Source organism: Pseudophryne corroboree, chromosome 9 (genome assembly GCF_028390025.1).
Source record: "Pseudophryne corroboree isolate aPseCor3 chromosome 9, aPseCor3.hap2, whole genome shotgun sequence".
NCBI classification, from domain to species: Eukaryota; Metazoa; Chordata; class Amphibia; order Anura; family Myobatrachidae; genus Pseudophryne; species Pseudophryne corroboree.
Genome location: NC_086452.1, coordinates 480208585 through 480236028, shown reverse-complemented (window position 1 = coordinate 480236028; position 27444 = coordinate 480208585). Strand labels below are relative to the sequence as shown.

General features: G+C 56.1%; 2 protein-coding genes across 3 annotated transcripts in view; one reads left to right on the top strand and one right to left on the bottom strand.

Moving 5' to 3' along the window:
• Window positions 1–27444, bottom strand: part of RNF123 (ring finger protein 123) — a 265837-nt gene that overhangs the window by 3927 nt on the left and 234466 nt on the right. For both annotated transcript variants that reach the window (XM_063941450.1, XM_063941449.1), the window contains exons 36-37: window positions 7289–7431; window positions 5927–6021 (exon numbers count right to left, since the gene is read on the bottom strand). In XM_063941450.1, the coding sequence (XP_063797520.1) occupies window positions 5927–6021; window positions 7289–7431 (238 nt within the window). The remainder of the gene's footprint in view (window positions 1–5926; window positions 6022–7288; window positions 7432–27444) is intronic.
• AMIGO3 (adhesion molecule with Ig like domain 3) lies at window positions 12346–14332 on the top strand. Its single transcript, XM_063938873.1, has one exon. It carries the CDS (start codon window positions 12520–12522, stop codon window positions 13966–13968), a length of 1449 nt encoding a protein of 482 aa, XP_063794943.1. The 5' UTR covers window positions 12346–12519; the 3' UTR covers window positions 13969–14332.

Genomic DNA, 27444 nt, shown 5'->3' with positions numbered 1-27444 from the left:
GGCTGGGAGGTAATGCTGCGTCTAACCCCCTCTCTGTCCCCGATACACCGCCTGGCTGGGAGGTAATGCAGCGTCTAACCCCCTCTCTGTCCCCGGTACACCGCCTGGCTGAGAGAGGACACTGGCTGGGAAGTAATGCAGCGTCTAACCCCCTCTCTGTCCCCGGTACACCGCCTGGCTGAGAGAGGACACTGGCTGGGAAGCAATGCAGCGTCTAACCCCCTCTCTGTCCCCGGTACACCGCCTGGCTGAGAGAGGACACTGGCTGGGAAGTAATGCAGCGTCTAACCCCCCTCTATGTCCCCGGTACAATGCCTGCCTGGGAGGTAATGCTACGTCTAACCCCCCTCTCTGTCCCCGGTACACAGCCTGACTGGGAGAGGACACTGGTTGGTAGGTAATGCTGTGTCTAACCCCCTCTCTGTCCCCGGTACACCTCCTGGCCGGGAAATAATGCAGTGTCTAACCCCCTCTCTGTCCCCGGTACACCGCCTGGCTGGGACGTAATGCAGCGTCTAACCCCCTCTCTGTCCCCGGTACACCGCCTGGCCGGGAGGTAATGCAGCGTCTTATCCCCTCTCTGTCCCCGGTACACCGCCTGGCTGAGAGAGGACACTGGCTGGGAGGTAATGCAGCATCTAACCCCCTTTCTGTCCGCGGTACACCGCCTGGCTGGGAGAGGACACTGGCTGGGAGGTAATGCAGCGTCTAACCCCCTCTCTGTCCCCGGTACACCGCCTGGATGGGAGGTAATGCTGCGTCTAACCCCCTCTCTGTCCCCGGTACACCGCCTTGCTGGGAGGTAATGCTGCGTCTAACCCCCGCTCTGTCCCCGGTACACCGCCTGGCTGAGAGAGGACACTGGCTAGGATGTAATGCAGCATCTAACCCCCTCTCTGTCCCCGGTACACCGCCTGGCTGGGAGGTAATGCTGCGTCTAACCCCCTCTCTGTCCCCGGTACACTGCCTGGCTGGGAGAGCACACTGGCTGGGAGGTAATGCAGCGTCTAACCCCCTCTCTGTCCCCGGTACACCGCCTGGCTGGGAGAGGACACTGGCTGGGAGGTAATGCTGCGTCTAACCCCCTCTCTGTCCCCGATACACCGCCTGGCTGGGAGGTAATGCTGCGTCTAACCCCCTCTCTGTCCCCAGTACACCGCCTGGCTGGGAGGTAATGCAACGTCTAACCCCTCTCTGTCCCCGGTACACCGCCTGGCTGAGAGAGGACACTGGCTGGGAAGTAATGCAGTGTCTAACCCCCTCTCTGTCCCCAGGACACCGCCTGCCTGGGAGGTAATGCTGCGTCTAACCCCCTCTCTGTCCCCGGTACACCGCCTGGCTGGGTGAGGACACTGGCTGGGAGGTATTGCTGCGTCTAACCCCCCTCTCTGTCCCCGGTACACCGCCTGCCTGGGAGGTAATGCTGCGTCTAACCCCCTCTCTGTCCCCGGTACACCGCCTGGCTGGGAGAGGACACTGGCTGGGAGGTATTGCTGCGTCTAATCCCCTCTCTGTCCCCGGTACACCGTCTGGCTGGGAGAGGACACTGGCTGGGAGGTATTGCTGCGTCTAATCCCCTCTCTGTCCCCGGTACACCGCCTGGCTGGGAGAGGACACTGGCTGGGAAGTAATGCAGAGCAGCATTAATAATGCAGAGATTTCCCTGTGAGGATCACATTCTGTTCAGTAAACTATTTTTATGCCGATCTGCAGTAAACTGATAACTTCATCTGCAAGAAAGGTCAGCGCGTCTCACAGGCATACGGAGAACACAGGCGCGCATCATGTAGACACACAGTCCGTGATCAGCCGGCGCATGGAGAACACAGGCACGTGTCACACAGACAGAGAGCACAGTCACGCATCTCACAGGCATACGGAGAACACAGGCGCGCATCATGTAGACACACAGTCCGTGATCAGCCGGCGCATGGAGAACACAGGCACGTCTCACGCAGGCGCAGAGAACACGGGCGCACCTCACACAGGTACAGAGAACACGGACGCACCTCAAGCAGGCACACAGAACACGGGCGCATCTCACGCAGGCACAGAGAACACGGGCGCACCTCACACAGGTACAGAGAACACGGACGCACCTCACGCAGGTACAGAGAACACGGGCGCATCTCACGCAGGCACAGAGAACACGGGCGCACCTCACGCAGGTACAGAGAACACGGGCGCAGCTCACGCAGGTACAGAGAACACGGGCGCACCTCACGCAGGTACAGAGAACACGGGCGCACCTCACGCAGGTACAGAGAACACGGGCGCACCTCACGCAGGCACAGAGAACACGGGCACACCTAACACAGGTACAGAGAACACGGGCGCACCTCACACACGCACAGAGAACACGGGCGCATCTCACACAGGCACAGAGAACACGGGCGCACCTCACACAGGCACAGAGTACACGGGCGCATCTCACGCAGGCACAGAGAACGCAGGCACAGAGAACACGGGCGCACCTAACACAGGCACAGAGAACACGGGCGCACCTAACACAGGCACAGAGAACACGGGCGCACCTAACACAGGCACAGAGAACACGGGCGCACCTCACGCAGGTACAGAGAACACGGGCGCACCTAACACAGGTACAGAGAACACGGGCGCACCTCACACAGGCACAGAGAACACGGGCGCACCTCACGCAGTCACAGAGAACACGGGCGCACCTCACGCAGGTACAGAGAACACGGGCGCAGCTCACACAGGTACAGAGAACACGGGCGCATCTCACGCAGGTACAGAGAACACGGGCGCAGCTCACACAGGTACAGAGAACACGGGCGCAGCTCACGCAGGCACAGAGAACACGGGCGCACCTAACACAGGTACAGAGAACACGGGCGCAGCTCACACAGGCACAGAGAACACGGGCGCAGCTCACGCAGGCACAGAGAACACGGGCGCATCTCACACAGGCACAGAGAACACGGGCGCAGCTCACGCAGGTACAGAGAACACGGGCGCAGCTCACGCAGGTACAGAGAACACGGGCGCAGCTCACGCAGGTACAGAGAACACGGGCGCACCTCACGCAGGCACAGAGAACACGGGTGCACCTCACGCAGGCACAGAGAACACGGGCGCACCTCACACAGGCACAGAGAACACGGGCGCACCTCACGCAGTCACAGAGAACACGGGCGCACCTCACACAGGCACAAAGAACACGGGCGCAGCTCACGCAGGTACAGAGAACACGGGCGCACCTCACACAGGCACAAAGAACACGGGCGCAGCTCACGCAGGTACAGAGAACACGGGCGCACCTCACGCAGGTACAGAGAACACGGGCGCACCTCACGCAGGTACAGAGAACACGGGCGCAGCTCACGCAGGTACAGAGAACACGGGCGCACCTCACGCAGGCACAGAGAACACGGGTGCACCTCACGCAGGTACAGAGAACACGGGCGCATCTCACGCAGGTACAGAGAACACGGGCGCAGCTCACGCAGGTACAGAGAACACGGGCGCACCTCACGCAGGTACAGAGAACACGGGCGCATCTCACGCAGGTACAGAGAACACGGGCGCACCTCACGCAGGCACAGAGAACACGGGCGCAGCTCACGCAGGTACAGAGAACACGGGCGCACCTCACGCAGGTACAGAGAACACGGGCGCAGCTCACGCAGGTACAGAGAACACGGGCGCAGCTCACGCAGGTACAGAGAACACGGGTGCACCTCACGCAGGTACAGAGAACACGGGCGCATCTCACGCAGGCACAGAGAACACGGGTGCACCTCACGCAGGTACAGAGAACACGGGCGCATCTCACGCAGGTACAGAGAACACGGGCGCACCTCACGCAGGTACAGAGAACACGGGCGCACCTCACGCAGGTACAGAGAACACGGGCGCAGCTCACGCAGGTACAGAGAACACGGGCGCATCTCACGCAGGTACAGAGAACACGGGCGCACCTCACGCAGGTACAGAGAACACGGGCGCACCTCACGCAGGCACAGAGAACACGGGTGCACCTCACGCAGGTACAGAGAACACGGGCGCACCTCACGCAGGCACAGAGAACACGGGCGCACCTCACACAGGCACAAAGAACACGGGCGCAGCTCACGCAGGTACAGAGAACACGGGCGCAGCTCACGCAGGTACAGAGAACACGGGCGCATCTCACGCAGGTACAGAGAACACGGGTGCACCTCACGCAGGTACAGAGAACACGGGCGCAGCTCACGCAGGTACAGAGAACACGGGCGCATCTCACGCAGGTACAGAGAACACGGGCGCACCTCACGCAGGTACAGAGAACACGGGTGCACCTCACACAGGTACAGAGAACACGGGCGCATCTCACGCAGGTACAGAGAACACGGGCGCAGCTCACGCAGGCACAGAGAACACGGGCGCAGCTCACGCAGGTACAGAGAACACGGGCGCACCTCACGCAGGTACAGAGAACACGGGTGCACCTCACGCAGGCACAGAGAACACGGGCGCAGCTCACGCAGGTACAGAGAACACGGGTGCACCTCACGCAGGCACAGAGAACACGGGCGCAGCTCACGCAGGTACAGAGAACACGGGCGCATCTCACGCAGGTACAGAGAACACGGGCGCACCTCACGCAGGTACAGAGAACATGGGCGCAGCTCACGCAGGTACAGAAAACACGGGCGCACCTCACACAGGTACAGAGAACACGGGCGCAGCTCACGCAGGTACAGAGAACACGGGCGCAGCTCACGCAGGTACAGAGAACACGGGCGCAGCTCACGCAGGCACAGAGAACACGGGTGCACCTCACGCAGGTACAGAGAACACGGGCGCAGCTCACGCAGGCACAGAGAACACGGGCGCACCTCACGCAGGTACAGAGAACACGGGCGCACCTCACGCAGGCACAGAGAACACGGGCGCAGCTCACGCAGGTACAGAGAACATGGGCGCACCTCACGCAGGCACAGAGAACACGGGCGCAGCTCACGCAGGTACAGAGAACACGGGCGCACCTCACGCAGGCACAGAGAACACGGGCGCAGCTCACGCAGGTACAGAGAACACGGGCGCACCTCACGCAGGTACAGAGAACACGGGCGCACCTCACGCAGGCACAGAGAACACGGGCGCAGCTCACGCAGGTACAGAGAACATGGGCGCACCTCACGCAGGCACAGAGAACACGGGCGCAGCTCACGCAGGTACAGAGAACACGGGCGCACCTCACGCAGGCACAGAGAACACGGGCGCAGCTCACGCAGGCACAGAGAACACGGGCGCACCTCACGCAGGTACAGAGAACACGGGCGCACCTCACGCAGGCACAGAGAACACGGGCGCACCTCACGCAGGTACAGAGAACACGGGCGCACCTCACGCAGGCACAGAGAACACGGGCGCAGCTCACGCAGGTACAGAGAACACGGGCGCACCTCACGCAGGCACAGAGAACACGGGCGCAGCTCACGCAGGTACAGAGAACATGGGCGCACCTCACGCAGGCACAGAGAACACGGGCGCATCTCACGCAGGTACAGAGAACACGGGCGCACCTCACGCAGGTACAGAGAACATGGGCGCAGCTCACACAGGCACAGAGAACACGGGCGCACCTCACACAGGCACAGAGAACACGGGCGCAGCTCACGCAGGTACAGAGAACACGGGCGCAGCTCACGCAGGTACAGAGAACATGGGCGCAGCTCACGCAGGTACAGAGAACACGGGCGCACCTAACACAGGTACAGAGAACACGGGCACACCTCACACAGGCACAGAGAACACGGGCGCAGCTCACGCAGGTACAGAGAACACGGGCGCACCTCACGCAGGCACAGAGAACATGGGCGCAGCTCACACAGGCACAGAGAACACGGGCGCATCTCACGCAGGTACAGAGAACACGGGCGCAGCTCACACAGGTACAGAGAACATGGGCACTCACCTGACTGGTAGCGGCCGCCTGCTTAGACTCTTCGCTCAGGTGTGCCAGCATCCGGCTCACCTTACTGAGCTCCTCTGCACTGATGTAGTCTGTATCTGTAGAGAGAGACATGTTATCCTGGCGTCAGATACTCCGGGTACCCGTCACCTACACTCCCTGGATGCAGCCATTCCATAGGGCAGGGGTTCCCAAACACGGTCCTCAAGGCCCAACACTCCAGGTTTCAGTGATATCCCTGATAGTGCACAGATGGTATAATCAGGCTAACTGAGGTACTAATTAATTCATCTGTGCCCAAGCAGGGATATCCTTAAAACCTGGACTGTTGGAGTGCCACGAGAGCACATTTGGGAACCAATGCCATAGGCTGAGCTCGCCTCCGACAGGCTCCAGGCAAATGTTATACAATGCAGAATGTCTGCCGTATTACTGCCCCCACGCCCTCATCTATAACTATCCCGGCGTCATCCCTGGTCACAGGTGTCCTGATCCGCAACAGAGGACTGTGGGTATCATCACATGGGAATCCCCCCCCCACTCACAAGACACGAGGAGACCCCCTTCCACCCACAGCACAATGCCCCCTAATGTCTTCACGTGCAATGGGATTTCTCATTAATGACGCAATTAGAAACGCAGAGCAAAAGTTCTGGAGCAATTTGGGCTGGCGGCAAATATCCCATTATTTCTGTATCATCATATAAATGCCAAATTCCCAGCAGACGTACAAACGGTGCCCTCAGGGGGCCCAGAATATGTGCAGTGACATTGTATGCTGTGCAGAATATATATATATATATATATATATATATTTATATATACAAACACATCATGTTTTTGTGCAGAATGGTCATGCTAATATACCACAGACAGCACGGCCGGTGTAGTGGTTAGTATTACTGCCTCATGGCTTTCCACCACGGCCCTTAGCTGTGTGGAGTTTGTATGTTCTCCTCGTGCTTCGTGGGTTTCCCCCCACACTCCAGACATACTGGCTCCTGACACAAAGTAACCACAGTGTGTGTGTATAGGGCAGACGGTCTGTGTGTCTATGTCAGAGAATGTAATAACATGGTCTGCCTGCAGGGGGCGCTGCCAGAGATGTAGGCACCGATTATTAAAGTGTTTCCTTCATGTTTGTGGCTCACCCTAGTTAACCCCCGAGAGCCGCCCAATTGCATTTACATGTGTGACAGCAGAAGGCGTCATCTGTGAGCGTGACCCTGATCCGCATATGACACAGGCTTAGCGCTGACAGGCTGTCCGCCATGTCCGTTATTATCGGCATCACAGGGCGGTGTGTGGAAGAACATGCTCCATATACCTTTACCTCAGACATGGCCACCAGGCGGGGGTACTTACAGGCCTGCATGGAGAAATGCTTCTTGTCAGCAGGGGGCGGCCCTGTCCCCAGGGCGTTTGGTTCAATCTGCCCCAGTAGGTACTGGATAGAGCGTAACTGGAAGCAGGGGTCTGCCAATAGTACACTGGTGGCTTGCTGGACCCTGAGGGGAGGATACAGAGTAATAAGACACACAGCCTTCACTTACCATACGTCCTGGTACCACTGCCGGCGGCCCACCAGATATAACTGTCACGTATCATGTGTCCCAGTCACCTATTAGACTGTACAGTGCTGAGTAGCAGGGCAGCGCGTCATGGAATAACAAGATATGGCGGTGACACGGTGTCACCTGACATATAACCGGTGATGTTGTCTCCAGGATTACCGACAGAAGAGTGGCCCAGATTTATCAAGCCTTGGAGAGTGATAAATAGCACAGTGATATACTACCAACCAATCAGCTCCTCACTGCCATGTCACAGACTGGGTTTGGAAAGGAGCTGATAAATCTGGACCAGTGTTCAGGATACGAGATCTGCGGGGGCCAGGTATAAACCTGCTGCCAATATCTTCCTAATGACACGGAAGGGTGTATGATGTCAGCAGTGACCTCACATGTACCAAGGGCAGCTTACCCTATCTGTGAACCCTGAGATCATAAGTGATTATCTGCACCATATACTGCAGCGCTGTACAAGGACGGACACCGCAGAGGCACACACCCCACTTCCCCCAGTGTGACCAAGGGCATGAATAAAACGCTGTATTCTACCGCAATCACAGAATACTACTAAGGAGTGGTATGAGGGGACGGCAGGGGTGGGAGATAGTGGTATGAGGGGACGGCAGGGGTGGGAGATAGTGGTATGAGGGGGCGGCAGGGGTGGGAGATAGTGGTATGAGTGGGCGGCTGATAGTGGTATGAGGGGGCGGCAGGGGTGGGAGATAGAGGTATGAGGGGCGGCAGGGGTGGGAGATAGAGGTATGAGGGGCGGCAGGGGTAGGAGATGGTGGTATGAGGGGGCGGCAGGGGTGGGAGATAATGGTATGAGGGGGCGGCAGGGGTGGGAGATAGTGGTATGAGGGGGCGGCAGGGGTGGGAGATAGGGGTATGAGGGGCGGCAGGGGTGGGAGATAGTGGTATAAGGGGGCGGCAGGGGTGGGAGATAGTGGTATGAGGGGGTGGCAGGGGTGGGAGATAGTGGTAAGAGGGGGCGGCAGGGGTGGGAGATATTGGTATGAGGGGGCGGCAGGGGTGGGAGATAGTGGTATGAGGGGGCGGCAGGGGTGGGAGATAGTGGTATGAGGGGGCGGCAGGGGTGGGAGATAGTGGTATGAGGCGGCGGCAGGGATGGGAGATAGTGGTATGAGGGGGCGGCAGGGGTAGGAGATAGTGGTATGAGGGGGCGGCAGGGATGGGAGATAGTGGTATGAGGGGGCGGCAGATAGTGGTATGAGGGGGCGGCAGGGGTGGGAGATAGTGGTATGAGGGGGCGGCAGGGGTAGGAGATAGTGGTATGAGAGGGCGGCAGGGATGGGAGATAGTGGTATGAGGGGGCGGCAGGGGTGGGAGATAGTGGTATGGGGGGCGGCAGGGGTGGGAGATAGTGGTATGAGGGGGCGGCCGGGGTGGGAGATAGTGGTATGAGGGGGCGGCCGGGGGGGAAGATAGTGGTATGACGGGGCGGCAGGGATGGGAGATAGTGGTATGAGGGGGCGGCAGGGGTGGGAGATAGTGGTATGAGGGGGCGGCAGGGGTGGGAGATAGTGGTATGAGGGGCGGGAGATAGTGGTATGAGGGGGCGGCAGGGGGGGGAGATAGTGGTATGAGGGGGCGGCAGGGGGGGGAGATAGTGGTATGAGGGGGCGGCAGGGGGGGGAGATAGTGGTATGAGGGGACGGCGGGGGTGGGAGATAGTGGTATGAGGGGACGGCAGGGGTGGGAGATAGTGGTATGATGGGGCGGCAGGGGGGGGGGGATAGTGGTATGAGGGGGCGGCAGGGGGGGGGGGATAGTGGTATGAGGGGGCGGCAGGGGTGGGAGATAGTGGTATGAGGGGCGGGAGATAGTGGTATGAGGGGGCGGCAGGGGGGGGAGATAGTGGTATGAGGGGGCGGCAGGGGGGGGAGATAGTGGTATGAGGGGGCGGCAGGGGGGGGGAGATAGTGGTATGAGGGGACGGCGGGGGTGGGAGATAGTGGTATGAGGGGACGGCAGGGGTGGGAGATAGTGGTATGATGGGGCGGCAAGGGGGGGGGGATAGTGGTATGAGGGGGCGGCAGGGGGGGGGATAGTGGTATGAGGGGGCGGCAGGGGGGGGGATAGTGGTATGAGGGGGCGGCCGGGGTGGGAGATAGTGGTATGAGGGGCGGCAGGGGTGGGAGATAGTGGTATGAGGGGCGGCAGGGGTGGGAGATAGTGGTATGATGGGGCGGCAGGGGTGGGAAATAGTGGTATGAGGGGGCGGCAGGGGGGGGTATAGTGGTATGAGGGGACGGCAGGGGTGGGAGATAGTGGTATGAGGGGACGGCAGGGGTGGGAGATAGTGGTATGAGGGGACGGCAGGTGTGGGAGATAGTGGTATGAGGGGGCAGCAGGGATGGGAGATAGTGGTATGAGGGGGCGGCAGGGGTGGGAGATAGTGGTATGAGGGGGCAGCAGGGATGGGAGATAGTGGTATGAGGGGGTGGCAGGGGTGGGAGATAGTGGTATGAGGGGGCAGCAGGGGTGGGAGATAGTGGTATGAGGGGGCAGCAGGGGTGGGAGATAGTGGTATGAGGGGGCGGCAGGGGTGGGAGATAGTGGTATGAGGGGGCGGCCGGGGTGGGAGATAGTGGTATGAGGGGCGGCCGGGGTGGGAGATAGTGGTATGAGGGGGCGGCCGGGGTGGGAGATAGTGGTATGAGGGGGCGGCAGGGGTGGGAGATAGTGGTATGAGGGGGCGGCCGGGGTGGGAGATAGTGGTATGAGGGGGCGGCCGGGGTGGGAGATAGTGGTATGAGGGGGCGGCCGGGGTGGGAGATAGTGGTATGAGGGGGCGGCAGGGGTGGGAGATAGTGGTATGAGGGGGCGGCCGGGGTGGGAGATAGTGGTATGAGGGGGCGGCAGGGGTGGGAGATAGTGGTATGAGGGGGCGGCCGGGGTGGGAGATAGTGGTATGAGGGGGCGGCCGGGGTGGGAGATAGTGGTATGAGGGGGCGGCCGGGGTGGGAGATAGTGGTATGAGGGGGCGGCCGGGGTGGGAGATAGTGGTATGAGGGGGCGGCAGGGGTGGGAGATAGTGGTATGAGGGGGCGGCCGGGGTGGGAGATAGTGGTATGAGGGGGCGGCCGGGGTGGGAGATAGTGGTATAAGGGGGCGGCCGGGGTGGGAGATAGTGGTATGAGGGGGCGGCAGGGGTGGGAGATAGTGGTATGAGGGGGCGGCAGGGGTGGGAGATAGTGGTATGAGGGGGCGGCCGGGGTGAGAGAGTACATGAATACAGCTCCCAGGATGGAAATGGAGAAGTATGTAATGGACTACAACTCCCAGCAGACAGATGCAGAGTCAGTGGGTAGGCCTGGCAGTGACAGGCAGATGTCAGATTGTGTTTCTCATCTCAGGTCTCTCTCCAGCACTAGAACAGAGTGACGCCCTGGGGAGACCCAGCTCAGATCTCCTACCCACTAATTCCCCACACTGACGCTGGGAGAGGGAACACTCACATTACACCGCAGCCTGCGCCGCCTGCCACCGTAACCCTTTCCCAGCCACCTTAACCCTTTCCCAGCCGCCTCCCAGCCACCTTAACCCTTTCCCAGCCACCTCCCTGCCACCTTAACCCTTTCCCAGCCGCCTCCCTGCCACCTTAACCCTTTCCCAGCCGCCTCCCTGCCACCATAACCCTTTCCCAGCCGCCTCCCTGCCACCGTAACCCTTTCCCAGCCGCCTCCCTGCCACCTTAACCCTTTCCCAGCCGCCTCCCTGCCACCGTAACCCTTTCCCAGCCGCCTCCCTGCCACCTTAACCCTTTCCCAGCCGCCTCCCAGCCACCGTAACCCTTTCCCAGCCGCCTTCCAGCCACCTTAACCTTTTCCCAGCTGCCTCAATGCAACCTTAACCCTTTCCCAGCCACCTCCCTAACCCTTTCCCAGCCACCGTAACCCTTTCCCAGCCACCTCCCTGCTACCATAACCCTATTCCAGCCGCCTTCCTGCCACCTTAACCCTTCCCAGCACCCTCTCTGCCACCTTAACCCTTTCCCAGCCACCTTAACCCTATCCCAGCCGCCTTCCAGCCACCTTAGCCCTTTCCCAGCTGCCTCAATGCAACCTTAGCCCTTTCCCAGCAGCGCCTCTGCCACCTTAACCCTTTCCCAGCTGCCTCCCTGCCACCTTAACCCTTTCCCAGCCGCCTCCCTGCCACCTTAACCCTTTCCCAGCCACCTCCCTAACCCTTTCCCAGCCACCGTAACCCTTTCCCAGGCACCTCCCTGCTACCATAACCCTATTCCAGCCGCCTTCCTGCCACCTTAACCCTTCCCAGCACCCTCTCTGCCACCTTAACCCTTTCCCAGCCACCTTAACCCTATCCCAGCCGCCTTCCAGCCACCTTAACCTTTTCCCAGCTGCCTCAATGCAACCTTAGCCCTTTCCCAGCAGCCTCAATGCAGCCTTAACCCATTCCAAGTGCCTCCCTCCGTTACTTTAACACTTTCTGTGCAGCAACAATGACTTTTACCCTTTGTCTGCAGCCACGCTGTATCATAGCACAATGAGTATTCAATTGATCTGGAGACGTTACCCAGGGGTACAGCATGGTGTAAGCCTGGAACCTGGCACAGACTAATAACCTTTATTACATTTCTGATGGTTACAATAACTATTCCTCACAGCAGCAATTACATCCGCACTGCCCAGCACAGAGCTTCCTATCACCGGCCGCCCCCCTGGTAGTAGCAGGAGATGAAGGGAGGGAGCCATTGATAAGATTACACAGGGAGCCAGCCAATGAGTGTCCGGAGACAGCACTCATTCCTATGATGGGAGGGTGGGAGATGAGTGCCCAAACATCAGCTGTGAGAGGATTCAGCATTGATTCAACTCTGCAGAAAGTCTTTCTGTTCCAGGTCCTAAGCCGGAGAGGAGCTCCGTGCGAGACGAGAGGCCGGTAGATGCCGTCTGCTTAGTAGACTTGTTCCATTACCAGGCTGTAACACTATGGCTTAGCCATCGCTGCTCCACAGAACCTACTGAGCCATTTATCACCATGATAAGCTGTCCTGGGCAGACGCAATGGACAGAAAGCCTGCTAATCCTCCTCCTCATGGTGGAGATGCTAGCTGGATGCCCCTCTAAGTGCATCTGTGCCTCGGACCTCCTCAGTTGTACAAACATCAGCCTGAAGGAGCTGCCCGGCGGCCTGCCCGCCACATCCACCAGCTTGGACTTCAGCCACAACTGTATCAGCTTGCTCAACAATAACTGGCTATCCAGAATCCCCCATCTTCATACACTGCGCCTTAGCCACAACCAGGTCAGATGGCTACCGGCCCGGGCCTTCCACAACGCCACCCAACTGAGGCATCTGGACCTCTCCTCAAACCAGCTGCAGAGCATCCATGAAGAGCTGTTTCTACATCTCTGCAGCCTGGAGGAGCTCCTTCTGTACAACAACCACATTGTCTACGTGGAGGTGGCTGCCTTTGCCCACCTGGGAAACATACAGAAAATATACCTCAGCTGGAACAACCTGAGTACCTTCTCCTTCAGCTCCATGCAGAACCTGACCAACCCGCATCTCCGCACCCTGGACCTCTCCTCCAACAGGTTTGTGGAGCTGCCAGTGGAAGAGGTGTCTTCTCTACCGATGTTCATAAAAAGCGGCCTCTACCTGCACAACAACCCTCTCACCTGCTCCTGTGCCCTGTACACCCTCTTCATGGGCTGGAAGCAGAGGAACTTCCCCTCCGTCATGGACTTCTCCAAGGAGCACACCTGCCTCTACATGGGGAAGCACCGCGCACTCGTTCGGTTCTTGGAGTCCCAGAATGGGTTTAATAACTGCTCTGTTGGGCTGGGCCATGATACCGGATTGAAGGTGCATGTTGGGAGGAGAATTATGGTGACTTGTAACACCAGCCTGCCACAGGAGAACACCACGTACCTGTGGATCTCACCAGCATATGACTTCATCTTCCCTCCAGGAAACAGCAACCAGAGCTTTAAGGTTCACCCCAATGGGAGCTTAGAGATCCAGAAGGCCCAGCCCTGGAATTCCGGGGTTTATATGTGTATCGCAGTCAATAGAAGGCTCAGCTATAATGCCACTCATGAGGTCAATGTGACCGTACGTTTTCCCAAGCCTGAGGAGTCCTTTAACACTGGTCTAACCACTCTCCTTGGCTGTGTAGTCAGCCTGGTCCTGGTCTTCATCTACCTCTACATGACTCCGTGTCGCTGCTTCCGCTGCTGCTCCAAGCCCCCACAAACCCCGAGTCCTCCGCAGGAGAGCAGCGCTCAGTCTTCCATCCTTTGTGGGACTCCGCCGGCTTCTGACGGGACTAACGGGCGTAAGGTCGCAGTCAGCCGCCATGTGGTCTTCCTGGAACCGATAAAAGAACGGCGGGCCGGGAAGAGCCTGAAGATACTGCAGCGCAGGTCAGACTCTGATTCTGCCAGTTCTGTTTTCTCTGATTTCCCAATTGTGCAAACATAGGCCCGGTATGCGAGGACTGCGCGACACGCCGGAGGGACACGCGGCCTGTGGTACACACGTGTTGTGGATGTATGCTGCATGTGTATGGCAGAGCATGGTGTCCCACATCACCCTTCATCTCCTATGTCACTCCAGGATCTCACTGAAAGTGAACTGTATCTGTGCAATGCCGGACGCGGGCGTCCATGAACTGCGCCACATCCAGAGAACAGGGCCCACGCAGCATGGCGGAGCGTTACAGCTATCAGCGGGCATCATGGTGGCACACAGCATATGCAATGAGACGGTGACATCTCTCCCTATATCACGGCTGTGCTTGTTACGTGGGAGAATGCTGCTTATTTCCATCTAATAAAGACATTTCCCAGCCTGCACCCCGGGTACGGTAATTACTGTGCACAGAGATTGTTATACTGCACGCTGCAGACAGTGCAGGGCATCAGCCAGGAATACCCCTGGGGGAGGGGAGGGTTAGGGGCAGTACAGGATGGTGACGTGATACAGACCTTCCTGGCACACCAGGTCACATGGGAATCTTCCAGCGTCAGGCGGCTTTTTTGCTGAAAATGCAGCTTAGTCGGAACGCAATGTGTCCAGGACGCACAGGAGACTGCGCTGCGTAATGCGATGTATGACACTTGTATATCCGTGTCTCTGAGTCTGTACATTAAGCGCTACAATGTAAGCAGCCGCAGTTTTCTCCTCTGTATACAGCCTCATATGACACTTGTATATTGTGCGTCATATTACTCAGAACTCGCATTATGTTGTGACTAAAACGCAATTTCAGCAAAAAAGGCGCCTGACGTGAAAAAAGTTGCACGGGACCTGGTGCCTCACTCACACGAGGCATGTCGCTCTGCACAGCATATTGAGGCTGGATGTATGAGGCATCTCGCGCTGCATGGTGTACTGAGGCTGGATGTATGAGGCATCTCGTGCTGCGTGGTGTACTGAGGCTGGATGTATGAGGCATCTCGTGCTGCGTGGTGTACTGAGGCTGGATGTATGAGGCATCTCGTGCTGCATGGCGTATTGAGGCTGGATGTATGAGGCATCTCGCACTGTGTAGTGTATTGAGGCTGGATGTATGAGGCATCTCACGCTGCATGGTGTATTGAGGCTGGATGTATGAGGCACCTCACGCTGCGTGGTGTATTGAGGCTGGATGTATGAGGCATCTCACGCTGCGTGGTGTATTGAGGCTGGATGTATGAGGCATCTCACGCTGCGTGGTGTATTGAGGCTGAATGTATGAGGCATCTCGCGCTGCATGGTGTACTGAGGCTGGATGTATGAGGCATCATGCGCTACGTGGTGTACTGAGGCTGGATGTATGAGGCATCTCGCACTGTGTAGTGTATTGAGGCTGGATGTATGAGGCATCTCACGCTACGTGGTGTACTGAGGCTGGATGTATGAGGCATCTCGCGCTACGTGGTGTACTGAGGCTGGATGTATGAGGCATCTCGCGCTGCATGGTGTACTGAGGCTGGATGTATGAGGCATCTCGCACTGTGTAGTGTATTGAGGCTGGATGTATGAGGCATCTCACGCTGCATGGTGTATTGAGGCTGGATGTTTGAGGCATCTCACGCTGCATGGTGTATTGAGGCTGGATGTATGAGGCATCTCGCGCTGCATGGTGTATTGAGGCTGGATGTATGAGGCATCTCACGCTGCATGGTGTATTGAGGCTGGATGTATGAGGCATCTCACGCTGCATGGTGTATTGAGGCTAGATGTATGAGGCATCTCACGCTGCACAGTGTATTGAAGCTGGATGTATGAGGCATCTCGCGCTGCGTGGTGTACTGAGGTTAGATGTATGAGGCATCTTGCGCTGCATGTTGTACTGAGGCTGGATGTATGAGGCATCTCGCTCTGCATGGTGTATTGAGGCTTGGATGTATGAGGCATCTCGCTCTGCATGGTGTATTGAGGCTGGATGTATGAGGCATCTCGCTCTGCATGGTGTATTGAGGCTGGATATATGAGGCATCTCGCGCTGCATGGTTACTGAGGCTGGATGTATGAGGCATCATGCGCTACGTGGTGTACTGAGGCTGGATGTATGAGGCATCTCGCGCTGCGTGGTGTACTGAGGCTGGATGTATGAGGCATCTCGCGCTGCGTGGTGTACTGAGGCTGGATGTATGAGGCATCTTGCGCTGCATGGTGTATTGAGGTTGGACGTATGAGGCATCTCGCGCTGCATGGTGTATTGAGGCTGGATGTATGAGGCATCTCGCACTGTGTGGTGTATTGAGGCTGGATGTATGAGGCATCTCGCACTGTGTGGTGTATTGAGGCTGGATGTATGAGGCATCTCCCGCTGCGTGGTGTATTGAGGCTGGATGTATGAGGCATCTCCCGCTACGTGGTGTATTGAGGCTGGATGTATGAGGCATCTCACGCTGCGTGGTGTATTGAGGCTGGATGTATGAGGCATCTTGCGCTGCATGGGGTACTGAGGCTGGATGTATGAGGCATCTTGCGCTGCATGGTGTATTGAGGTTGGATGTATGAGGCATCTCGCGCTGTATGGTGTATTGAGGCTGGATGTATGAGGCATCTCGCGCTGTGTGGTGTATTGGGGCTGGATGTATGAGGCATCTCACACTGCATGGTGTATTGAGGCTGGATGTATGAGGCATCTCACTCTGCATGGTGTATTGAGGCTGGATGTATGAGGCATCTCGCGCTGCATGGTGTACTGAGGCTGGATGTATGAGGCATCTCACGCTGCATGGTGTATTGAGGCTGCATGTATGAGGCATCTCACGCTGCATGGTGTATTGAGGCTGGATGTATGAGGCATCTCACGCTGCATGGTGTACTGAGGCTGGATGTATGAGGCATCTCGTGCTGCATGGTGTATTGAGGCTGGATGTATGAGGCATCTCGCACTGTGTAGTGTATTGAGGCTGGATGTATGAGGCATCTCACGCTGCATGGTGTATTGAGGCTGGATGTATGAGGCATCTCGCACTGTGTGGTGTATTGAGGCTGGATGTATGAGGCATCTCACGCTGCATGGTGTATTGAGGCTGGATGTATGAGGCATCTCACGCTGCGTGGTGTATTGAGGCTGGATGTATGAGGCATCTCGCGCTGCATGGTGTATTGAGGCTGGATGTTTGAGGCATCTCACTCTGCATGGTGTATTGAGGCTGGATGTATGAGGCATCTCCCGCTGCGTGGTGTATTGAGGCTGGATGTATGAGGCATCATGCGCTACGTGGTGTACTGAGGCTGGATGTATGAGGCATCATGCGCTACGTGGTGTACTGAGGCTGGATGTATGAGGCATCTCGCGCTGCATGGTGTATTGAGGCTGGATGTATGAGGCATCTCACGCTGCATGGTGTATTGAGGCTAGATGTATGAGGCATCTCACGCTGCACAGTGTATTGAGGCTGGATGTATGAGGCATCTCACGCTGCGTGGTGTATTGAGGCTGGATGTATGAGGCATCTCGCGCTGCATGGTGTACTGAGGCTGGATGTATGAGGCATCTCGCACTGTGTAGTGTATTGAGGCTGGATGTATGAGGCATCTCGCTCTGCATGGTGTATTGAGGCTGGATGTATGAGGCATCTCGCGCTGCGTGGTGTACCGAGGCTGGATGTATGAGGCATCTCGCGCTGCATGGTGTACTGAGGTTAGATGTATGAGGCATCTCGCACTGCTTGGTGTACTGAGGCTGGATGTATGAGGCATCTCGCGCTGCGTGGTGTATTGAGGCTGGATGTATGAGGCATCTTGCGCTGCATGGGGTACTGAGGCTGGATGTATGAGGCATCTTGCGCTGCATGGTGTATTGAGGTTGGATGTATGAGGCATCTCGCACTGTGTGGTGTATTGAGGCTGAATGTATGAGGCATCTCGCGCTGTATGGTGTATTGAGGCTGGATGTATGAGGCATCTCGCGCTGTGTGGTGTATTGGGGCTGGATGTATGAGGCATCTCACACTGCATGGTGTATTGAGGCTGGATGTATGAGGCATCTCACTCTGCATGGTGTATTGAGGCTGGATGTATGAGGCATCTCGCGCTGCATGGTGTACTGAGGCTGGATGTATGAGGCATCTCGCGCTGCGTGGTGTACTGAGGCTGGATGTATGAGGCATCTCGTGCTGCATGGTGTATTGAGGCTGGATGTATGAGGCATCTCGCACTGTGTAGTGTATTGAGGCTGGATGTATGAGGCATCTCACGCTGCATGGTGTATTGAGGCTGGATGTATGAGGCATCTCACGCTGCATGGTGTACTGAGGCTGGATGTATGAGGCATCTCGTGCTGCATGGTGTATTGAGGCTGGATGTATGAGGCATCTCGCACTGTGTAGTGTATTGAGGCTGGATGTATGAGGCATCTCACGCTGCATGGTGTATTGAGGCTGGATGTATGAGGCATCTCACGCTGCGTGGTGTATTGAGGCTGGATGTATGAGGCATCTCACGCTGCGTGGTGTATTGAGGCTGGATGTATGAGGCATCTCGCGCTGCATGGTGTATTGAGGCTGGATGTTTGAGGCATCTCACGCTGCATGGTGTATTGAGGCTGGATGTATGAGGCATCTTGCGCTGTGTGGTGTATTGAGGCTGGATGTATGAGGCATCATGCGCTACGTGGTGTACTGAGGCTGGATGTATGAGGCATCATGCGCTACGTGGTGTACTGAGGCTGGATGTATGAGGCATCTCGCGCTGCATGGTGTATTGAGGCTGGATGTATGAGGCATCTCACGCTGCGTGGTGTATTGAGGCTGGATGTATGAGGCATCTCGCGCTGCGTGGTGTACTGAGGTTAGATGTATGAGGCATCTTGCGCTGCATGGTGTACTGAGGCTGGATGTATGAGGCATCTCGCTCTGCATGGTGTATTGAGGCTGGATGTATGAGGCATCTCGCTCTGCATGGTGTATTGAGGCTGGATGTATGAGGCATCTCGCTCTGCATGGTGTATTGAGGCTGGATGTATGAGGCATCTCGCGCTGCGTGGTGTACCGAGGCTGGATGTATGAGGCATCTCGCGCTGCATGGTGTACTGAGGTTAGATGTATGAGGCATCTCGCACTGCTTGGTGTACTGAGGCTGGATGTATGAGGCATCTCGCGCTGCGTGGTGTATTGAGGCTGGATGTATGAGGCATCTTGCGCTGCATGATGTACTGAGGCTGGATGTATGAGGCATCTCGCTCTGCATGGTGTATTGAGGCTGGATGTATGAGGCATCTCACGCTGCATGGTGTATTGGGGCTGGATGTATGAGGCATCTCGCGCTGCATGGGGTACTGAGGATGGATGTATGAGGCATCTCGCGCTGTGTGGGGTACTGAGGTTAGATGTATGAGGCATCTTGCGCTGCATGGGGTACTGAGGCTGGATGTATGAGGCATCTTGCGCTGCATGGGGTACTGAGGATGGATGTATGAGGCATCTCGCGCTGTGTGGGGTACTGAGGTTAGATGTATGAGGCATGTTGCGCTGCATGGGGTACTGAGGCTGGATGTATGAGGCATCTTGCGCTGCATGGGGTACTGAGGTTAGACATATGAGGCATCTCGCGCTGTGTGGGGTACTGAGGCTGGATGTATGAGGCATCTCGCTCTGCATGGGGTACGGAGGCTGGATGTATGAGGCATCTGGCGCTGCATGGGGTACTGAGGCTGGATGTATGAGGCCTCTTGCGCTGCATGGGGTACTGAGGTTAGATGTATGAGGCATCTCACGCTGTGTGGGGTACTGAGGCTGGATGTATGAGGCATCTCGCTCTGCATGGGGTACTGAGGCTAGATGTATGAGGCATCTCACGCTGCATGGGGTACTGAGGCTGAATGTATGAGGCATCTCGCGCTGCATGGGGTACTGAGGATGGATGTATGAGGCATCTTGCGCTGCATGGGGTACTGAGGCTAGATGTATGAGGCATCTTGCGCTGCATGGGGTACTGAGGCTGGATGTATGAGGCATCTCGCGCTGTGTGGGGTACTGAGGCTGGATGTATGAGGCATCCCGTGCTGCGTGGTGTACTGAGGCTGGATGTATGAGGCATCTCGCACTGTGTGGTGTATTGAGGCTGGATGTATGAGGCATCTCGCGCTGTGTGGGGTACTGAGGCTGGATGTATGAGGCATCTCGCGCTGTGTGGGGTACTGAGGCTGGATGTATGAGGCATCTCGCGCTGTGTGGGGTACTGAGGCTGGATGTATGAGGCATCTCGCGCTGTGTGGGGTACTGAGGCTGGATGTATGAGGCATCTCGCGCTGTGTGGGGTACTGAGGCTGGATGTATGAGGCATCTCGCGCTGTGTGGATGTATGAGGACACATCTGTCTGTAGCAGTCGCAGATGTAACAGGTCCGGCACAGAAATGACTCCTGTCAGCATGCTGTCTTCCGCAGGACAGGAAGCATGGCGTGCATTACATAATGCTTCCCCCAGGAAACAGTGTATTCTCCAGACGATTACATGTGTGATGTCACACCCAGAAATGATTCATTATTATGTATTAAGTCAGACAGTGCGGGGCCAGACATGGGTGTAAGTGCCCATCTGTGACATAAGGGTTAGATGTACATGTGCAGAGACACACAGAGGTGCTCCCCGCACGCTGCCACGTGTGTGTGTATACAGTATCTGTGAGTGTGTATATAATGCATATCTTTGTGTGTGCGTGTGTATATGTGTGTATGTACACATTATTATGACCACAGTAACCACCGTGTGCAGCGTGGACAGCCGATCTGTTGTGTTAGACACACGTCTGGTAGCCCCCAGGTACACTGTGATGGTGAGCTGCTCAACAGTATGCACGTCGGTCGCCCTTCACCTCTCACATCAATAACACGTGATGCTCTGCAGTTTCCACATCGGTTATTCGCAATGGTGCCATTTGTCCAGTCACAATACACCTTCACCGCAGCAGCACGCGGACAGGTCACACACTGCGCTGTGTCAGAAATACCGCCGCCAATCTCCCGAAAGCCGATAATCATCACTTCCTGCAACTCTGATAAATTGCCCCTTTTACCCATGACCGCAACGTGTGATATGTGTGCAGACGGCCTATCACACCCCTTATATACCCACCAAGCCAGCAACGTGTGATATGTGTGCAGACGGCCTATCACACTCCTTATATACCCACCAAGCCAGCAACGAGTGATATGTGTGCAGACGGCCTATCACACCCCTTATATACCCACCAAGCCAGCAACGTGTGATATGTGTGCAGACGGCCTATCACACCTCTTATATACCCACCAAGCCAGCAACGTATGATATGTGTGCAGACGGCCTATCACACTCCTTATATACCCACCAAGCCAGCAACGAGTGATATGTGTGCAGACGGCCTATCACACCCCTTATATACCCACCAAGCCAGCAACGTGTGATATGTGTGCAGACGGCCTATTACACCTCTTATATACCCACCAAGCCAGCAACGAGTGATATGTGTGCAGACGGCCTATCACACCCCTTATAAACCCACCAAGCCAGCAACGAGTGATGTGTGTGCAGACGGCCTATCACACCCCTTATATACCCACCAAGCCAGCAACGAGTGATATGTGTGCAGACGGCCCATCACACCCCTTATATACCCACCAAGCCAGCAACGTGTGATATGTGTGCAGACGGCCTATCACACTCCTTATATACCCACCAAGCCAGCAACGAGTGATATGTGTGCAGACGGCCTATCACACTCCTTATATACCCACCAAGCCAGCAACGAGTGATATGTGTGCAGACTGCCTATCACACCCCTTATATACCCACCAAGCCAGCAACGTGTGATATGTGTGCAGACGGCCTATTACACCTCTTATATACCCACCAAGCCAGCAACGAGTGATATGTGTGCAGACGGCCTATCACACTCCTTATATACCCACCAAGCCAGCAACGAGTGATATGTGTGCAGACGGCCTATCACACCCCTTATATACCCACCAAGCCAGCAACGTGTGATATGTGTGCAGACGGCCTATTACACCTCTTATATACCCACCAAGCCAGCAACGAGTGATATGTGTGCAGACGGCCTATCACACCCCTTATAAACCCACCAAGCCAGCAACGAGTGATGTGTGTGCAGACGGCCTATCACACCCCTTATATACCCACCAAGCCAGCAACGAGTGATATGTGTGCAGACGGCCCATCACACCCCTTATATACCCACCAAGCCAGCAACGTGTGATATGTGTGCAGACGGCCTATTACACCTCTTATATACCCACCAAGCCAGCAACGAGTAATATGTGTGCATACGGCCTATCACACCCCTTATATACCCACCAACGTGTGATATGTGTGCAGACGGCCTATCACACCCCTTATATACCCACCAAGCCAGCAACGTGTGATATGTGTGCAGACGGCCTATCACACCTCTTATATATCCATCAAGCCAGCAACGAGTGATATGTGTGCAGACGGCCTATCACACCCCTTATATACCCACCAAGCCAGCAACGTGTGATATGTGTGCAGACAGCCTATCACACCCCTTATATACCCACCAAGCCAGCAACGTGTTATATGTGTGCAGACGTCCTATTACACACCTTATATACCCACCAAGCCAGCAACGTGTGATATGTGTGCAGACGTCCTATCTCACACCTTATATACCCACTAAGCCAGCAACGTGTGATATGTGTGCAGACGTCCTATTACACCTCTTATATACCCACCAAGCCAGCAGCGAGTGATATGTGTGCAGACGGCCTGTCACACACCTTATATACCCACCAAGCCAGCAACGAGTGATATGTGTGCAGACGGCCTCTCACACACCTTATATACCCACCAAGCCAGCAAAGTGTGATATGTGTGCAGACGGCCTATCACACACCTTATATACCCACCAAGCCAGCAACGTGTGATATGTGTGCAGACGGCCTATCACACCCCTTATATACCCACCAAGCCAGCAACGAGTGATGTGTGTGCAGACGGCCTATCACACCCCTTATATACCCACCAAGCCAGCAACGTGTGATATGTGTGCAGACATCCTATTACACCTTTTATATACCCACCAAGCCAGCAACGAGTGATATGTGTGCAGACGTCCTATCACACACCTTATATACCCACCAAGGCAGCAACGTGTGATATGTGTGCAGACGGCCTATCATACACCTTATATACCCACCAAGCCAGCAACGAGTGATGTGTGTGCAGACGGCCTGTCACACACCTTATATACCCACCAAGCCAGCAACGAGTGATATGTGTGCAGACGGCCTCTCACACACCTTATATACCCACCAAGCAAGCAACGTGTGATATGTGTGCAGACGGCCTATCACACCCCTTATATACCCCACCAAGCTAACAACGTGTGATATGTGTGCAGACGGCCTGTCACACACCTTATATACCCACCAAGCCAGCAACGAGTGATATGTGTGCAGACGGCCTATCACACACCTTAAATACCCACCAAGCCAGCAACGAGTGATATGTGTGCAGACAGCCTATCACACACCTTATATACCCACCAAGCCAGCAACGTGTGATATGTGTGCAGACAGCCTATCACACACCTTATATACCCACCAAGCCAGCCACGAGTGATATGTGTGAAGACGACCTATCACACACCTTATATACCCACCAAGCCAACAACGTGTGATATGTGTGCAGACGGCCTGTCACACACTTTATATACCCACCAAGCCAGCAACGAGTGATATGTGTGCAGACGGCCTATCACACCCCTTGTATACCCACCAAGCCAGCAACGTGTGATATGTGTGCAGACGTCCTATCGCACACCTTATATACCCACCAAGCCAGCAACGAGTGATATGTGTGCAGACGTCCTATCCCACCTTATATACCCACCAAGCCAGCAATGAGTGATATGTGTGCAGACGGCCTATCACACACCTTATATACCCACCAAGCCAGCAACGTGTGATATGTGTGCAGACGGCCTATCACACACCTTATATACCCACCAAGCCAGCAACGAGTGATATGTGTGCAGACGGCCTATCACACCCCTTATATACCCACCAAGCCAGCAACGAGTGGTGTGTGTGCAGACGGCCTATCACGCACCTTATATACCCACCAAGCCAGCAACGTGTGATATGTGTGCAGACTTCCTATCACACCTTATATACCCACCAAGCCAGCAACGAGTGATCTGTGTGCAGACGGCCTATCACACACATTATATACCCACCAAGCCAGCAACGAGTGATATGTGTGCAGACGGCCTATCACACCCCTTATATACCCACCAAGCCAGCAACGTGTGATATGTGTGGAGACGGCCTATCACACCCCTTATATACCCACCAAGCCAGCAACGAGTGATATGTGTGCAGACGGCCTATCCCACCTTATATACCCACCAAGCCAGCAACGTGTGATATGTGTGCAGATATCCTATCACACACTTTATATACCCACCGTGTATATGTGTGTGTGTATATATAATGCTCATCTGTATGCGTGTCTGTGTGTGTGTGTGTGTGTGTGTGTGTGTGTGTGTATATATATATATATATAAAAAAATATATATATATATATAAAACGAGATTTATAGTAAGAACTTACCGTTGTTAAATCTCTCTCTGCGAGGTACACTGGGCTCCACAAGGATTAACATCGGGGTGTAGAGTAGGATCTTGATCCGAGGCACCAACAGGCTCAAAGCTTTGACTGTTTCCAAGATGCACAGCGCCGCCTCCTCTATAACCCCGCCTCCCTGCACAGGAGCTCAGTTTCGTTAACCAGTGCAATGCAGTAGCAGGAAACAGAGACGACAATCGTTAGTAGCCAATTACACAACACACTCACTACAGGAAAGGGTGTCAGCGGCTAATGCCATACCAACCCACAGAAGCTACGTGCGTCAGGGTGGGCGCCCAGTGGAGCCCAGTGTACCTCGCAGAAAGAGATTTAACAAGGGTAAATTCTTACCATAAAACTCGTTTTCTGCTGCGGGGTACACTGGGCTCCACAAGTCTGGACAATGGGGATGTCGTAAAGCAGTTCCTTATTGGAGGAGACGCACTGTAGCGGGCACAAGAACCCGGCGTCCAAAGGAAGCATCCTGGTAGGCGGAAGTATCGAAGGCATAGAACAGCGGTGGCCAACCTGTGGCTCTTGAGCCGCATGTGGCTCTTTCTTTATTCAAATGTGGCTCCCGACACTCTAAATCATGTGACCACAACAGATACAGAAACGCTGCACTCCAGCCAGACACGCAGCAGCACTACAGGGACTGACAACTGAGGGAGCCAGATACTAGAGGCGAGACACCCACCAGCAAACAGAGGTCACATTAGGGACTGCTGCAATGGCATGAGGTGATGGGGGGGGCAGGGGGGTGCTGTAGTGATACATGAGGGTGGGCTAGAGTGACACATGGCAGAGCTGGCTGGAGAGACACAGGAGGGTCCCAGCAGGAGTGACGTGGAAGGGTGCTGGAAGTAGTGACACATGGGAGAGCTGGCTGGAGTGACACATGGGAGAGCTGGCTGGAGTGACACATGGGAGAGCTGGCTGGAGTGACATAGGAGGGTGCTGGAAGTAGTGACACATGGGGGAGCTGGCTGGAGTGACACATGGGAGAGCTGGCTGGAGTGACATAGGAGGGTGCTGGAAGTAGTGACACATGGGGGAGCTGGCTGGAGTGACACATGGGAGAGCTGGCTGGAGTGACATAGGAGGGTGCTGGAAGTAGTGACACATGGCAGAGCTGGCTGGAGAGACACAGGAGGGTCCCAGCAGGAGTGACGTGGAAGGGTGCTGGAAGTAGTGACACATGGGAGAGCTGGCTGGAGTGACACATGGGAGAGCTGGCTGGAGTGACATAGGAGGGTGCTAGCAGGAGTGACACATGGGGGAGCTGGCTGGAGTGACACATGGGAGAGCTGGCTGGAGTGACATAGGAGGGTGCTAGCAGGAGTGACACATGGGAGAGCTGACAGGAGTGACACATGGGGGAGCTGGCTGGAGTGACACATGGGGGAGCTGGCTGGAGTGACACAGGAAGGAGCTGGCTGGAGTGACACATGGGGGAGCTGGCTGGAGTGACACATGGGGGAGCTGGCTGGAGTGACATAGGAGGGTGCTAGCAGGAGTGACACATGGGAGAGCCGACAGGAGTGACACATGGGGGAGCTGGCTGGAGTGACACATGGGGGAGCTGGCTGGAGTGACACAGGAAGGAGCTGGGTGGAGTGACATGGGGGAGCTGACAGGAGTGACACATGGGGGAGCTGGCTGGAGTGACAGGAGGGTGTTGGCTGGAGTGACACTTGGGAGAGCTGGCTGGAGTGACATAGGAGGGTGGTAGCAGGAGTGACGCATGGAAGAGCTGGCTGGAGTGACAGGAGGGTGTTGGCTGGAGTGACATAGGAGGGTGCTGGCTGGATTGACATAGGTTGGTGGTAGCAGGAGTGACACATGGGGGAGCTGGCTGGATTGACATAGGAGGGTGGTAGCAGGAGTGACACATGGGGAAGCTGGCTGGATTGACATAGGAGGGTGCTAGCAGGAGTGACACATGGGGGAGCTGGCTGGAGTGACAGAGGAGGGTGCTAGCAGGAGTGACACATGGGGGAGCTGGCTGGAGTGACACATGGGGGAGCTGGCTGGAGTGACACATGGGGGAGCTGGCTGGAGTGACACAGGAAGGAGCTGGCTGGAGTGACACATGGGGGAGCTGACAGGAGTGACACATGGGGGAGCTGACAGGAGTGACAGGAGGGTGTTGGCTGGAGTGACACTTGGGAGAGCTGGCTGGAGTGACACTTGGGAGAGCTGGCTGGAGTGACATAGGAGGGTGGTAGCAGGAGTGACGCATGGAAGAGCTGGCTGGAGTGACAGGAGGGTGTTGGCTGGAGTGACATAGGAGGGTGCTGGCTGGATTGACATAGGTTGGTGGTAGCAGGAGTGACACATGGGGGAGCTGGCTGGATTGACATAGGAGGGTGGTAGCAGGAGTGACACATGGGGGAGCTGGCTGGATTGACACATGGGGGAGCTGGCTGGAGTGACACATGGGAGAGCTGGCTGGAGTGTCAGGAGGGTGTTGGCTGGAGTGACACTTGGGAGAGCTGGCTGGAGTGACACTTGGGAGAGCTGGCTGGAGTGACACTTGGGAGAGCTGGCTGGAGTGACATAGGAGGGTGGTAGCAGGAGTGACGCATGGAAGAGCTGGCTGGAGTGACAGGAGGGTGTTGGCTGGAGTGACATAGGAGGGTGCTGGCTGGATTGACATAGGAGGGTGGTAGCAGGAGTGACACATGGGGGAGCTGGCTGGATTGACATAGGAGGGTGGTAGCAGGAGTGACACATGGGGGAGCTGGCTGGAGTGACATAGGAGGGTGCTAGCAAGAGTGACACATGGGGGAGCTGGGTGGAGTCACACATGGGGGAGCTAGCTGGAGTGACACATGGGAGAGCTGGCTGGAGTGACACATGGGAGA